This window comes from Rhinatrema bivittatum, chromosome 1, assembly GCF_901001135.1.
Source record: "Rhinatrema bivittatum chromosome 1, aRhiBiv1.1, whole genome shotgun sequence".
Lineage (NCBI taxonomy): Eukaryota > Metazoa > Chordata > Amphibia > Gymnophiona > Rhinatrematidae > Rhinatrema > Rhinatrema bivittatum.
The window spans coordinates 4,828,942-4,841,760 of NC_042615.1; the positions used below are offsets into that span (position 1 = coordinate 4,828,942).

Here is a 12,819-nt window from a genome sequence, read left to right on the forward strand (position 1 = left end):
CGCATCTCAAAAAAGATATAATTGCGATGGAGAAGGTACAGATAAGGGGAATGGAACAACTCCCCTATGAGGAAAGACTAAAGAGGTTAGGACTTTTCAGCTTGGAGAAGAGACGGCTGAGGGGGGATATGATAGAGGTGTTTAAAATCATGAGAGGTCTAGAACGGGTAGATGTGAATCAGTTATTTACTCTTTCGGATAATAGAAGGACTAAGGGGCACTCCATAAAGTTAGCATGTGGCACATTTAAAACTAATCGGAGAAAGTTCTTTTTTACTCAATGCACAATTAAACTCTGGAATTTGTTGCAGAGGATGTGGTTAGTGCAGTTAGTATAGCTGTGTTTAGAAAAGGATTGGATAAGTTCTTGGAGGAGAAGTCCATTACCTGCTATTAAGTTCATCTCTAGAGAATAGCCACTGCCATTAGCAATGGTAACATGGAATAGACTTAGTTTTTGGGTACTTGCCAGGTTCTTCTGGCCTGGATTAGCCACTGTTGGAAACAGGATGCTGGGATTGATGGACCCTTGGTCTGACCCAGTATGGCATTTTCTTATGTTCTTACTTATACAGTATTACCTGGTACCAGGAGCAGGCATGGTCCGATGGGGCGATGAGGATACTTATCTGCTTTGTACAGGATTGTGAGATGGGATGGAGTATAGTGATATATTCTCACACTGACAAGTGCTACTTATACAGCATTACCTGGTACCAGGAATAGGCTCGGTCCGATGGGTCGATGAGAATACTGATCAGCTTTGCCTTTGGCACCAGGGCTGCTGCTCGCTTCGGAGCATCCTCAGACTGGAAATAATTTGCACTTTTTTCAAATAGGAAGTCTGTGGTTACATTGGAAGGGATGGGGAAGAAATCCATGTACCTGTAAAAGAAACATTACATTCAGACTGTGCTGGCTGCACAGGAGTGACACATCAGAAGCAAAGAATTCCAAGGCTGCTCTGGCATGTTATGATAGATCTCATCAAGCCTGAGATTGGTGATTCATTACAAACAGCTTACAGAGGCCGGCTTATTGGTGGGGCTGTGACTGCCATGAGGAGGACATGGGTTCTATTCCCCACTCAGCGGCTCAGTGGTGGGGCTGTGACTGCCATGAGGAGGTCATGGGTTCTATTCTCCATTCAGTGGCTCCATGGTGGGGCTGTGACTGCCATGAGGAGGTCATGGGTTCTATTCCCCATTCAGCGGCTCCGTGGTGGGGCTGTGACTGCCATGAGGAGGACATGGGTTCTATTCCCCACTCAGCGGCTCAGTGGTGGGGCTGTGACTGCCATGAGGAGGACATGGGTTCTATTCCCCACTCAGCGGCTCCGTGATGGGGCTGTGACTGCCATGAGGAGGACAGGGGTTCTATTCCCCACTCAGCGGCTCCGTGGTGGGGCTGTGACTGCCATGAGGAGGCCATGGGTTCTATTCCCCACTCAGCGGCTCCATGGTGGGGCTGTGACTGCCATGAGGAGCACATGGGTTCTATTCCCCACTCAGCGGCTCAGTGGTGGGGCTTTGACTGCCATGAGGAGGACATGGGTTCTATTCCCCACTCAGCGGCTCCATGGTGGGGCTGTGACTGCCATGAGGAGGACATGGGTTCTATTCCCCACTCAGCGGCTCAGTGGTGGGGCTTTGACTGCCATGAGGAGGACATGGGTTCTATTCCCCACTCAGCGGCTTCATGGTGGGGCTGTGACTGCCATGAGGAGGACATGGGTTCTATTCCCCACTCAGCGGCTCTGTGGTGGGGCTGTGACTGCCATGAGGAGGACATGGGTTCTATTCCCCACTCAGCGGCTCCATGGTGGGGCTGTGACTGCCATGAGGAGGACATGGGTTCTATTCCCCACTCAGCGGCTCCGTGATGAGGCTGTGACTGCAATGAGGAGCACATGGGTTCTATTCCCCACTCAGCGGCTCCATGGTGGGGCTGTGACTGCCATGAGGAGGACATGGGTTCTATTCCCCACTCAGCGGCTCCGTGGTGGGGCTGTGACTGCCATGAGGAGGACATGGGTTCTATTCCCCACTCAGCGGCTCCGTGGTGGGGCTGTGACTGCCATGAGGAGCACATGGGTTCTATTCCCCACTCAGCGGCTCAGTGGTGGGGCTGTGACTGCCATGAGGAGGACATGAGTTCTATTCCCCCTCCCTTTTTAAGCCTAAGGCACACCTACATCACAAAAAATGTTGTGTGGCACACCAACCTCCACAGTGCGTACATGGAGAGGACTCATATGACCAAGAGCTAGAAAAGCACTGAAAGTCCTAACAGCCTCTCTTGTGTTAAAATGCAAGCTGAGGCAGGATATTTATTCCTTGGCTCTGCTCTGATTCTCTTTATCCCTGCAGCTCACTTCAAATCCCCAGCTGTTGCCCCTGCTCTGTCTCCCTGTGCCTCACTTCTAATCCCAGGTTCTGCCCTGGCTCTCTGTGCCTCACTTCACTTCACAGTACTTGGGTAATAACAGTAACAGTCTACCCTTAGAAACGTCCAGGCAGGTCTGACAGAAAAGAAGTGATATTACAGCCTCCAACCTAGGGATACCCACAGAAATGTTTCTGAAATGCTGTAGAGAGGGACAGATATTGGCTTTTCCCACTTTGCCGTCTCCCTGCCCCTACTGGGACCTCTGAATTGCCTCTGTGGACCTTCAGCCCCCTTCATCCACCCCCTGTGATTTTTCAGTCCCTACTCCATTGCTCTAGGGAACTCCGACCTCCACTCCCTTCTGCAAAGACCTGATTAACCTCCCTCCTCCACTGTAGAGACCTCTACACTCCATGCAGACCTTTGAATCCTCTCCATCCCCAGGACTTGTACCCTCCTCCACAAACCTTTCTTTACCCTTACCCCTCCACCATGCATCTCCAATAACTTCTGTAAGGTTGCTTTGAAAGGGTTCTCTGTGAAGGCAGACTAGTTTGGCGGTGATGAAGAAACAGAAAGACAATTACAGCACAATGACCTTGCATTGATCAGACTTGTAGAAATAGCTAAGGCTACTGAAATGCTAAAGGTTGATCAGTATGTTAAAGGTAAGCGTTGCATTTCACTTCTGCCTTCTGGATTTAATTTACAAGAAATCATATGATTTACAAGAATGCAATCTTATTAGCATATGTGAGATAAAATTAAAATATTAATCAGTTAGAAAATGTTATGCAAACAAACTAACCCATTGGTGTAAGTTTGGGGAAGGCGACATATTTAACTGACTGTAACTCTCAGGAGCTTTAAGCTGGGGTTTACGCTACATTTGATAAACTGTACTGCTCCTATTATAAAATATCTTATAGTAAAGGTCTAAAGATTTTCCTCTTACTGGCTGTTGGTATTCAGTGTTCATTAGCGCGTCCTACATTTTTGGTGATCCAGATGGGAAGTAGAGTGAGAAGGGAGGGGTAAGCATCAAGTCCCCATTTGGTAAATAAGGGATTGTTTCCTTTCCCATTACTCAGGGGCCTCCTGTTTCCTTCTATCCCCATGTAATGAAACCCACTGATTTGGGTGTTTTGCAGCATTGCCAACAGCAGAGAGACAAATTTGACTTTTAGATTTTAGGTATTTTAGATTTTCCCCAGATACACAGTGCAGACTCCCCTAGTAAATTCAGGGTGAGAATAAGGCCGATATCCAGAGCTTGGAGTGAGGTTCCACTGTGGATATTGAACAGACATGATTGGGGTGCCTAGGCATACCCCAGGCACACAGAGCAGGGGGAAGGAGTGGAATATAAATCAGTAAAGGTGTTAGTGTTTTGGGACATCCTATGTGAAAGTGAATGTTTGTACTGTTTTGTCTTGCAGTAAAAGAGTCCACAAGTCAAAACAACATGGCAGAAACTTCTACAAAGCGCGGTGGTGGCCCCCAACACATGGAGCCAGCATCCACTTAGAAAGCCATGCGGTCTAACAAGGTTTCCCCCTAAAAGAGACCCTCATCCCACCAAAAAAAGTGTAAAGAGAGAACAAAATGTGCCTTCACCTCCCCTCCCCTCATCTGATTTCCTCCCCTTTGCATAACTTGGAAAACTCCCTTTGAACCTCTGAATCCCCTCCTCCTCCTCGTCCTGCAGAGCTCTGGGAGGTCCAAAGGACAGGACGGGAGGGTCCTGGCTGTGGTGGGCAGCAATTTAGCTGCTCTGGAATTCTGCATCCCTAGTCACAGACCTAGTAGGTTTTGAATAGAAAGTTAGGCCTGGCTATAACTGTAAAAAAGATTTGGGATCTACTCTTCATCTTTCCGTGCTGTGATCCAATGCGATACAAGCTGTCACGATCCCGACTGCTAGGCAGAGGTCTTCATGGACCCACCTGCTCTCCTGTGCTAGCCACTTCCTTGATGCTGCAGGGCCAGCCCTCTCCCACAACTCGGGGGTCCCACAGCATGCCTTGAGCACTCATGTCATGGTCCCAGGTGCTGGGCAGTGCCACTCACCCACCGGCACATGGAGCTGCTGTTCAGCGTTTTTCAGTGCACCTTCCGGTGCTCCTGGCACTGCTGTGCCATATACAAGTAGAACTCATCTTACCAGTCAATCCCCCGATGGTAGTTATCGCCATTGAAGAACTGCACCTCCTCAAAAGTTTTAGGGCTGGGGGAGTTACTGATAACAGAAGGATGCATAACCAGGAATAAATAAAGAGCAGTGGTACCTGAAATGAGGAGAAAAGCACAACCATTCAACATGGCCAAGCACTTAACAGCACTGGTTTTAAACAGGTGTCTCCCACTGAGCCTGGGGCAAACTCAACTGATAGGTAAAACAGGAAACTGGACGTGTGATGTGTAAGTAGGCAGGGGTGGGGGACCCCCACCATATGGGCCACACATTCTTCACAACAAAGCACTCGCTCCACCGTGCCAGCACAACAAGCATTTTTACAGTTCATGGGCCGACTGTGTGTGGACCTTACAATGCACAAGCTGAGCACACCAGCCCAAGTTTTAAATACTGGCAGTGCCAGCTTGGTAAAGTGAATGCTATGCCAGGCGGACAGGCAGAGGCGACTGAAGGCAGGATTTCACTAGGGAGGACTCCCTTTACCTCTACCCAACAGAGGGAGGACTCCTTCCCCTGCCCCTACCCCTACCCCTTTTCCCCACCATGCTACGTTACATGAAAATCTCTTGCTGAGGATTTAGCACTTTCTCAGGTGGCCATGTGGCTCTATGACTGAAACACTTCCTGCATTCATAGACCTAGGGCATCAGGGATAACGCCAGAACCAACTCACCGGTCCCTAGTGGCATGGAGTGACCTGGCTCTATTCCAGGAACCAGGAAACCTGAGCTCAAATCCTGTTTCTGATGCTGTGACTTTGGGCTAGTCACATCATTTATTTATTTTATTTAGTTATTTAGTTTTTCTATACCGGTGTTGGTACATACCTTCACACCTGTTAACAATGTTTCTTAAAAAAATAAAAGCATAAAATACATAAAAAGAAATAAAAAGTACATTCAATTTCATAAAAAACAAGGATAGTAATCATAAAAATACTAATACATAAGTAAAATTAAATCAAGACATGCTCAAATCTATAACTAGAATTATAAAAAAACTAAAATAAAATAATGCTTCTAACTAGATGCTGCTTGAAAAGCTTGTACAAATAACATAATCTCCCTCTGCCTCAAGAAGTCACTGAGTCTACAAGCTCTTCAGAGTAGGGACTCGTTTTTCACTTGTATGCAACATTTCTTGTGTAGCTTGCCATTTGAATGCTAATACATGGCATGAGTACACCCATAGTGCTCCTTATATTCCTTTTTTTTTTTAACAAGGAAACATTAGATGAAAAAGTTGTTCTTGTGTCGTTACCCCACATGAATGAGGAAAAGCAGAATGTAGAAGGTAGCCCAGGCTTGTTCAGGAGCTGAGGTGTGTACAGTTTATGCAGATGCACAGAGCAGGAGAGCAGCAGAAGCAGAGACGTGCAGTGCTGCTCTTAGGCTGCCATCTAGTGATTACACCTAAGATTGCATGCCAGTCCCCCTGTATGACACAGCCATTCAGAAGTCAGGCTTCTATTTGAATATGCGACAGCTGTAAACCATTCTCTGAGTGGCCAATAAGGTAAAAGTAAGTAGGGACCCACAATGTTTTACTCAGAGGGGTCACACCTGAAAGTCATCTTTCCTGCCGGGTTCAGTATGATCGGGTAGAAGCCATCCAGCCATTGTCCTAGGGGTAGGAAGGGTAAGGGGGGTAAAACATAGGAAAGATCCTGTTTGCATATTATAATTAAGAAGAGCCTCAGTAATACAAATTCTGAGGTAGCTCATTAAAAGATTTATAGCCATAAATTAGTAAACAAACACCAAATCACCAGCTGGCACCGGGGTAAAAGGCAAACATCAAACAGCGTTGCTATCAATACATATGTGCAAGAGGACTTTCATTTTTAGGCTTGTCCATGCTTTGGCAGTGTTCCCTAAACAAATTTGTAAAGGTTTAATTTCTCTATTCCTTCATTTGTAGTTTCAGCACTAAAGCTGGAACTTTTATCAGCTAAGTATGTAGTGTTCTTTATTTTTTTCTCTCTCTCCAACTTCTATTTGTTTTCATTCTCAAATTAATGTTAAGAACTGATTTTTTTCTTTTATAAGTGGTGATAGGTCATTAGAGTTCCTTTCACGGGAGTAATATTTTTTGCCTTCTTTGTCTGTGCTGTGGGTTTTCTCTGGTTTTTTTTTACTTTGTCTCTTATTTTATGTACTTGTATTCTGGCAGTATTCTGTGAGTATGCGCACACTTATCTTCCTTCTGGGCTTAACTCTCCAATGTAAGGCACCTTCCTCTGAATTCCTCAGTCACAGCTGTGAGATACTCTGTTCTTTTCTTGCTGAAACCTACCAACCTGCCTTTAATCAACACAAAAAGGGAAAGCCTTACCTACGCTGTCCCAACCATCTTCTGAGAAAATTCTAGCATCTAATTGTTCTAGATACTTTTTTGAATTGCATGAAGTTAGCTAAGTGCAAAAATAAATGCAAATGCATTGTATACCCTGACTGTTCACTTCCCATATGATGTAGCTATTTCTCACCTTCACACTGGTATTGAGGACTCTTCTCTACTTAATCCAGTCTCAGGGCCACTTGTTTTTCTTCTTTTATCTGTGATATGCATCTGATGCTGTTCCAAGGCCCTGTAGCTGGGCTCTTTCAACCAAACTCATCTCCCTGCTGTTCTGCCAACTATTAAAGCAACCTGGGGCCAGTTTTCATCAGCCAGAGTTTTTAGCTGGTTGGGCATAACTATAGCAAATGAGTTTTCTCACTCTGAAGGATGCCTCTTAATTCAAATAGCCATTATTCAGTTTTGTTGCTTTTGTTTTACAGCTATCAAATATCCTCTTCCATACTTAGCAAACAAGGAAGCAGTATTTTAATCTCCACGTTCTGCTTCCCCAATACTTTAACTACTCATTTCCTTACCTGGTAGGCTGCTAAGTGAGAACAGACAGAATAACCAAATCCCTATTCATACATATTCACACTAGAAAACCCTTCTACAGTATGTTAAAATCCCAACCCCATGCTTTTCAACACGTGCATTAGGCAGTATTATTTTACAGAAAAGAGCCAACTTGGCCAGATCTGTGAAAATCCTGTCCCTTCCAAAAGTCCCACTCAGCTTTCCGAATTATTACAACTGCAGTCCTTTCTCCCGAGCAGGAGATCCATGCCCTGGTAATGTCACTGAAAAGTAGTGCAGTTTAAAAAGTCTCGCATTCCCCAAACAGCTTTCTGTCATCATCCTCAGCACCCTGCTACTCGTGACAGCCATTTCTAATTTATTTAAATTTTTAAAAATTGGCTGAACTGTTCCCACAATTCCCAGGGAGGCTGGTCTCTGTGCTCCCCTGGTATCCTTCCACAGGCATTTTACATCATGGTCCTTCTTTTGCAGCCATGAGTCTCTCCATCATGCGGAAGCTGCTGCCTCCATCTCCAGGGAGATATTTAAGTTATGATTCGTGGGAACTGAATGGGGGTTGGGTGGGGGCAGAACCCCTGGCTCCCTCTGTTGTCCTGATTTAATTTAGGCCTACTCTAGTCCAATTTATATATGGTATGGGGCTTGCACAGGGCATCCTCATCACTAAACTCGTCCTTTCATTTATTCAAATTCTGCTTCCCCCAGTGGCATTGGTGACCCACTTCCGAATTTGCTGTGGGGGTTACTAATGCAGCAAAGGTTTGCCCATGCTTCTGGCCACTTATTGTGCCTCCCTGAGCTTTTATTTTTATTTAATTTACTTATTTTTGCCTCCTGTGGTGTTACCACCACCCAGTGTATTTATGGGTCATGACATCATTGCCACCAGGCCCAGCTGCAGCTCAACTCCCTTGGCCCCTCACAGCCTCTGCCTTTCCACCATAGCAATAGCAAAGGCTTCCCTCCTTCCCTGCAATGAAGTGCTGAGTGTTGCGACCGTCGCTGCCCGACGTCTCCACTATGCCCACCTTACCACTTTGGCGACTCCCTCTTTGCCTGTGGGAAGTTTAGCTGCCGCGGCGTCCTCATGCCGTTCTCCTTCGTCGTCCCCGGACTGGCTAGATGCTGCACACCACCATGTTTCCACGGAGCCTAAGGGCGCGTACGTGGTGCGGCCCCGACTGAAGTACCAGCAGTGGCGCGAACCTCAGGGGCGTCCCCCTGAGATTACATCATCCGCACCGGATATTTAAGGTCTCTGAAAACGCTAACTAATTGAGTTAGCAAAGGTTTACCTTACATGGGTTACTCTACCTAAGCTACTCTGCCTCCATGGACTTACCAGGGGTACCCGCTCCTTAGGGGCCTCGTTTCTCTTTTGCCTGGAACCGGTACTCGCTCCTCGAGGGCCCTCGTTCCCGGACTTGCTGCTGAATACCCCTTCTGCCAGGAAGCCTTCGCTGCCTACAACATCAGTGAGTTACCATCTCTCTCTCAGAGCTTTCCCTGGAACCAGGTACTCGCTCCTTGAGGGCCTAATCCATTCCAGCTCCTGGGCTGCTTCCAAGAACTATTGTGTGAGTGTTACCATCAGGTTCTGTTCCTGAACTCTACAAACCCTGCCTACTCACTATATTCAGTTTCTCTACAGCTCAGTTATCCAGGGATCGCTGTTCCAGTATCTGAGGGACTACAGCCCAGCCGGGCACTTCCAGCTCACTACTGCCACCTCTGGTGGTTCCATATACTGTTTTATAAAAGAACTAGTGTGTGTCTGTCTCCATACTCTGAGCCTCACTAGTGGTTCCCTCTCGGGTTCTCCCCTGGGAGCGTGGTCATCTGCTACCGGCCCAAGGATCCACCCACAACTACCTCAAATACTAACAGATTGCTAACTCCATGGATCCGGCACAACTCAATGCCTTACAGGCCATACCAGGCCTGGCCCAGTGCATTGTGGAGCAGCAAGACGTCTTGGAGAAACTTACTTCAGCGTTTCATCAGCTACACACACAGAAGGTTCAAGGCACAGCTTCCAACCATGAAGGTCAGTTACAGGAGGTAACTTTAAAGATTGCTGTACCACTGGTGGCTCCAATCCGCTTTTCCGGTGAAATTCAGAAGGCCCGGGGCTTCTTAAACCAGTGCTGCATGCACTTTGCCTTACAGCCATCTTTATTTCCTATGGCTCTTTCCAAGACTACCTACATCCTTTCTTACCTGGATGGTAGGGCCTTGTCTTGGGCATCTACCTTGTGGGAGCACAAGGACCCCATTTTGCTGGATATAGAAGGATTTATGGACTTGTTTAAATCCGTCTTCAATGACCCTGCTCGAACTGCTGAGGCCGGTTCTGCTTTGGTGGAATTGAAGCAAGGCAGCAGATCATTGGCTGAATTTGCCATCGAGTTCAAAACTCTTGCGGCAGAACTTCGCTGGGACCCCAAATGTCTCAAGACCCAAGCCTGGTACCCGAAGTGGAAATCGCCCTTTGAAGGGGGGTACAGTTGTGACCGTCGCTGCCCGACGTCTCCACTACGCCCACCTTACCGCTTTGGTGACTCCCTCTTTGCCTGTGAGAAGTTTGGCTGCCGCGGTGTCCTCATGCCATCCTCCTCCGGCATCCCCGGACTGGCTAGACGCTGCACACCGCCATGGAGCCTAAGGGCGTGCGTGGTGCAGCCCCGACTGAAGTACCAGCAGTGGCGCGAACCTCAGGGGCGTCCCCCTGAGATGACATCATCCGCACCGGATATTTAAGGTCTCTGAAAACGCTAACTAATCGAGTTAGCAAAGGTTTACCTTACATGGGTTACTCTACCTAAGCTACTCTGCCTCCATGGACTTACCAGGGGTACCTGCTCCTCGGGGGCCTCGTTTCTCTTCTGCCTTTCAGGTCGCAGTCTGGAACCGATACTCGCTCCTCGAGGGCCCTCGTTCCCGGACTTGCTACTGAATACCACTTCTGCCAGGAAGCCTTCGCTGCCTACAACACCAGTGAGTTACCATCTCTCTCTCAGAGCTTTCCCTGGAACCAGGCACTCGCTCCTCGAGGGCCTAATCCATGCCAGCTCCTGGGCTGCTTCTAAGGGACTATTGTGTGAGTGTTACCATCAGGTTCTGTTCCTGAACTCTGCATACTCTGCCTACTCACTATATTCAGTTTCTCTATAGCTCAGTTATCCAGGATCGCTGTTCCAGTATCTGAGGGACTACAGCCCAGCCGGGCAGTTCCAGCTCACTACTGCCACCTCTGGTGGTTCAATATACTGTTTAATAAAAGAACTAGTGTGTGTCTGTCTCCAAACTCTGAGCCTGACCGGTGGTTCCTCTCGGGATCTTCCCCCGGGGGCGTGGTCATCTGCTACCGGCCCAAGGATCCATCCACAACTACCTCAAACACTAACACCAAGGCAGAGACACAAGTGCTTGCTCCAGCCCCCTTCAACTCAGAACCATGGAAGGCAGTAAAAGCCTCTTGTGTGGCTGCCAGATCCTCTCCACAGCTCTGATCCTCACACAAGGTCCTTCTTTCCTTCCCACCCTCAACTTCTGCATAACTGAACTGCCCAAGACTGAGGGCCTTCTGCTGCTACGCTCCCAATATCTGGAACAAGGTTCCACTACACATCCACCTAGAACCAAGCCACCTCGCTTTGCAGAAAAAAGCAAAGGCATGGTTGTCCCACCAGGCCTTCGCTCAGTCTGCTCATTAGTTAAAAATAAAGTTTTCCTACTGCTGAATATTATACTGTTATAATGGCACACAATGTACAGCAATATATATGTTAATGTACTTGTTAGTCCATTAAAACTGATTGTAATCTGCTTTGAGACTACTCCTGGCAAAAAGCCAAATATTTATAACTCAGTCAATCAATAAACAATGCAGTTCACTCCTGCCTCCTCAACCTAGACCATGGCAAGGAAAAAAAACAACCTCTGAGATCTCTTCTCAACCCTACCAACTTCTTCTGTACCTGCTTTACCATGATGTCCAGTGCCCAGGGGCAACTTTGGGGCACTGAATCCCCCATCAGACAAGGTAAAAAATAAAAGATTTCCTTGTAATCTGTCCACACTGTCTCATGATATGTTGGGTGAATGCTCAATGTTTACCATCAGCATTTGCCATCATGTACTCAGAGCTTAAAGTGTGCATGGAGAAAGGCATCATTCAACAATAGCTCCATGGGCTGCCATCCATGGGATGAAACCATAGTCGACATCCAATGACAGCTTCCTGGGATGAAAGAATGGGCTTTCATCCAATGACAGCTGCAATAGGATGGATCCATGGACTGCCATCCAATGCCAGCTCCACGGGATGAAGTAATGGGCTACTATCCAATGACAGCTCCATGGGATGAAATTATGGGCTGCCATCCAATGACAGCTCCCTGGGATGAAACCATGGGCTGCCACCCCATGATAGATCCATGGGATGAAACCATAGTCGACATCCAATGACAGCTTCCTGGGATGAAAGAATGGGCTTTCATCCAATGACAGCTGCAATAGGATGGATCCATGGACTGCCATCCAATGACAGCTCCATGGGATGAAACCATGGGCTGCCACCCCATGATAGATCCATGGGATGAAACCATAGGCTGCCATCCAATGACAGCTCCATGAAATGTAACCATGGGTTGCTATCCAACGACAGCTTCATGGGATTAAAGCATGAGCTGCCATCCAAAGACAGGTCACTGGGATGAAACCACGGGCTGCTATTAAATAACAGCTCCCTGGGATGAAAGCAGGGGCTATTCTGATTTTATCTCTCACTCAGGGCCCCAAATGATGAGACTCACTCTAACAAAAGTTTAGCATGCGAGCTGGTAAAATTTAAAGTACAAGTCTCTACAGATTTTACCTGGGTAAAACGGGATTAGCTGTGGAAAAATACCCTGTGATCTGGCCTGTGCATGCAGAGAAACGTGTGCGTGCTGTATGATAGCACGCATATGTTGAGGCTTGCTTCAGAGCAGCAGGGCTGGGGTCGGGAACAATAAAGCATGCAAGATAATTTCATTTTCATATTCCTGCATACTTTGTACATGCAAAGTATGGGGGTACACAAATACTTGCACTCCCCCCTGGTCCCCCCAACTTTTCAAAGGGAAACTCCTTGGAAACATAGGGAAACAACCCACTGAGCTTGAAAATGGCTCCATTCGAAATCCACAACAAAAAAATGTGTGGCATAAAATATACTGGCGTTCAAGAAAAGTGCAAGAATAAGTTAGATTCCTGGTTGAGAGTTTTGCTGTAACAATTATATTTTTATTCAGGCAACTCCTCAATTTAAGCACAGAATCTTGCATGAAGTCCCCCAACACGGACCC

General features: G+C 47.2%; 1 protein-coding gene across 2 annotated transcripts in view; it reads right to left on the reverse strand.

Annotated features, from left to right (window-relative positions):
* The window catches only part of LOC115074355 (bifunctional heparan sulfate N-deacetylase/N-sulfotransferase 3-like), a 416,141-nt gene that overhangs the window by 105,490 nt on the left and 297,832 nt on the right, over nt 1–12,819 (reverse strand). For both annotated transcript variants that reach the window (XR_003852387.1, XM_029574134.1), the window contains exons 9-10: nt 4,553–4,676; nt 711–885 (exon numbers count right to left, since the gene is read on the reverse strand). Coding sequence is in view for 1 of the 2 variants with exons in the window: in XM_029574134.1 (XP_029429994.1) it covers nt 711–885; nt 4,553–4,676 (299 nt within the window). In the remaining variant the exon portion in view is untranslated. The remainder of the gene's footprint in view (nt 1–710; nt 886–4,552; nt 4,677–12,819) is intronic.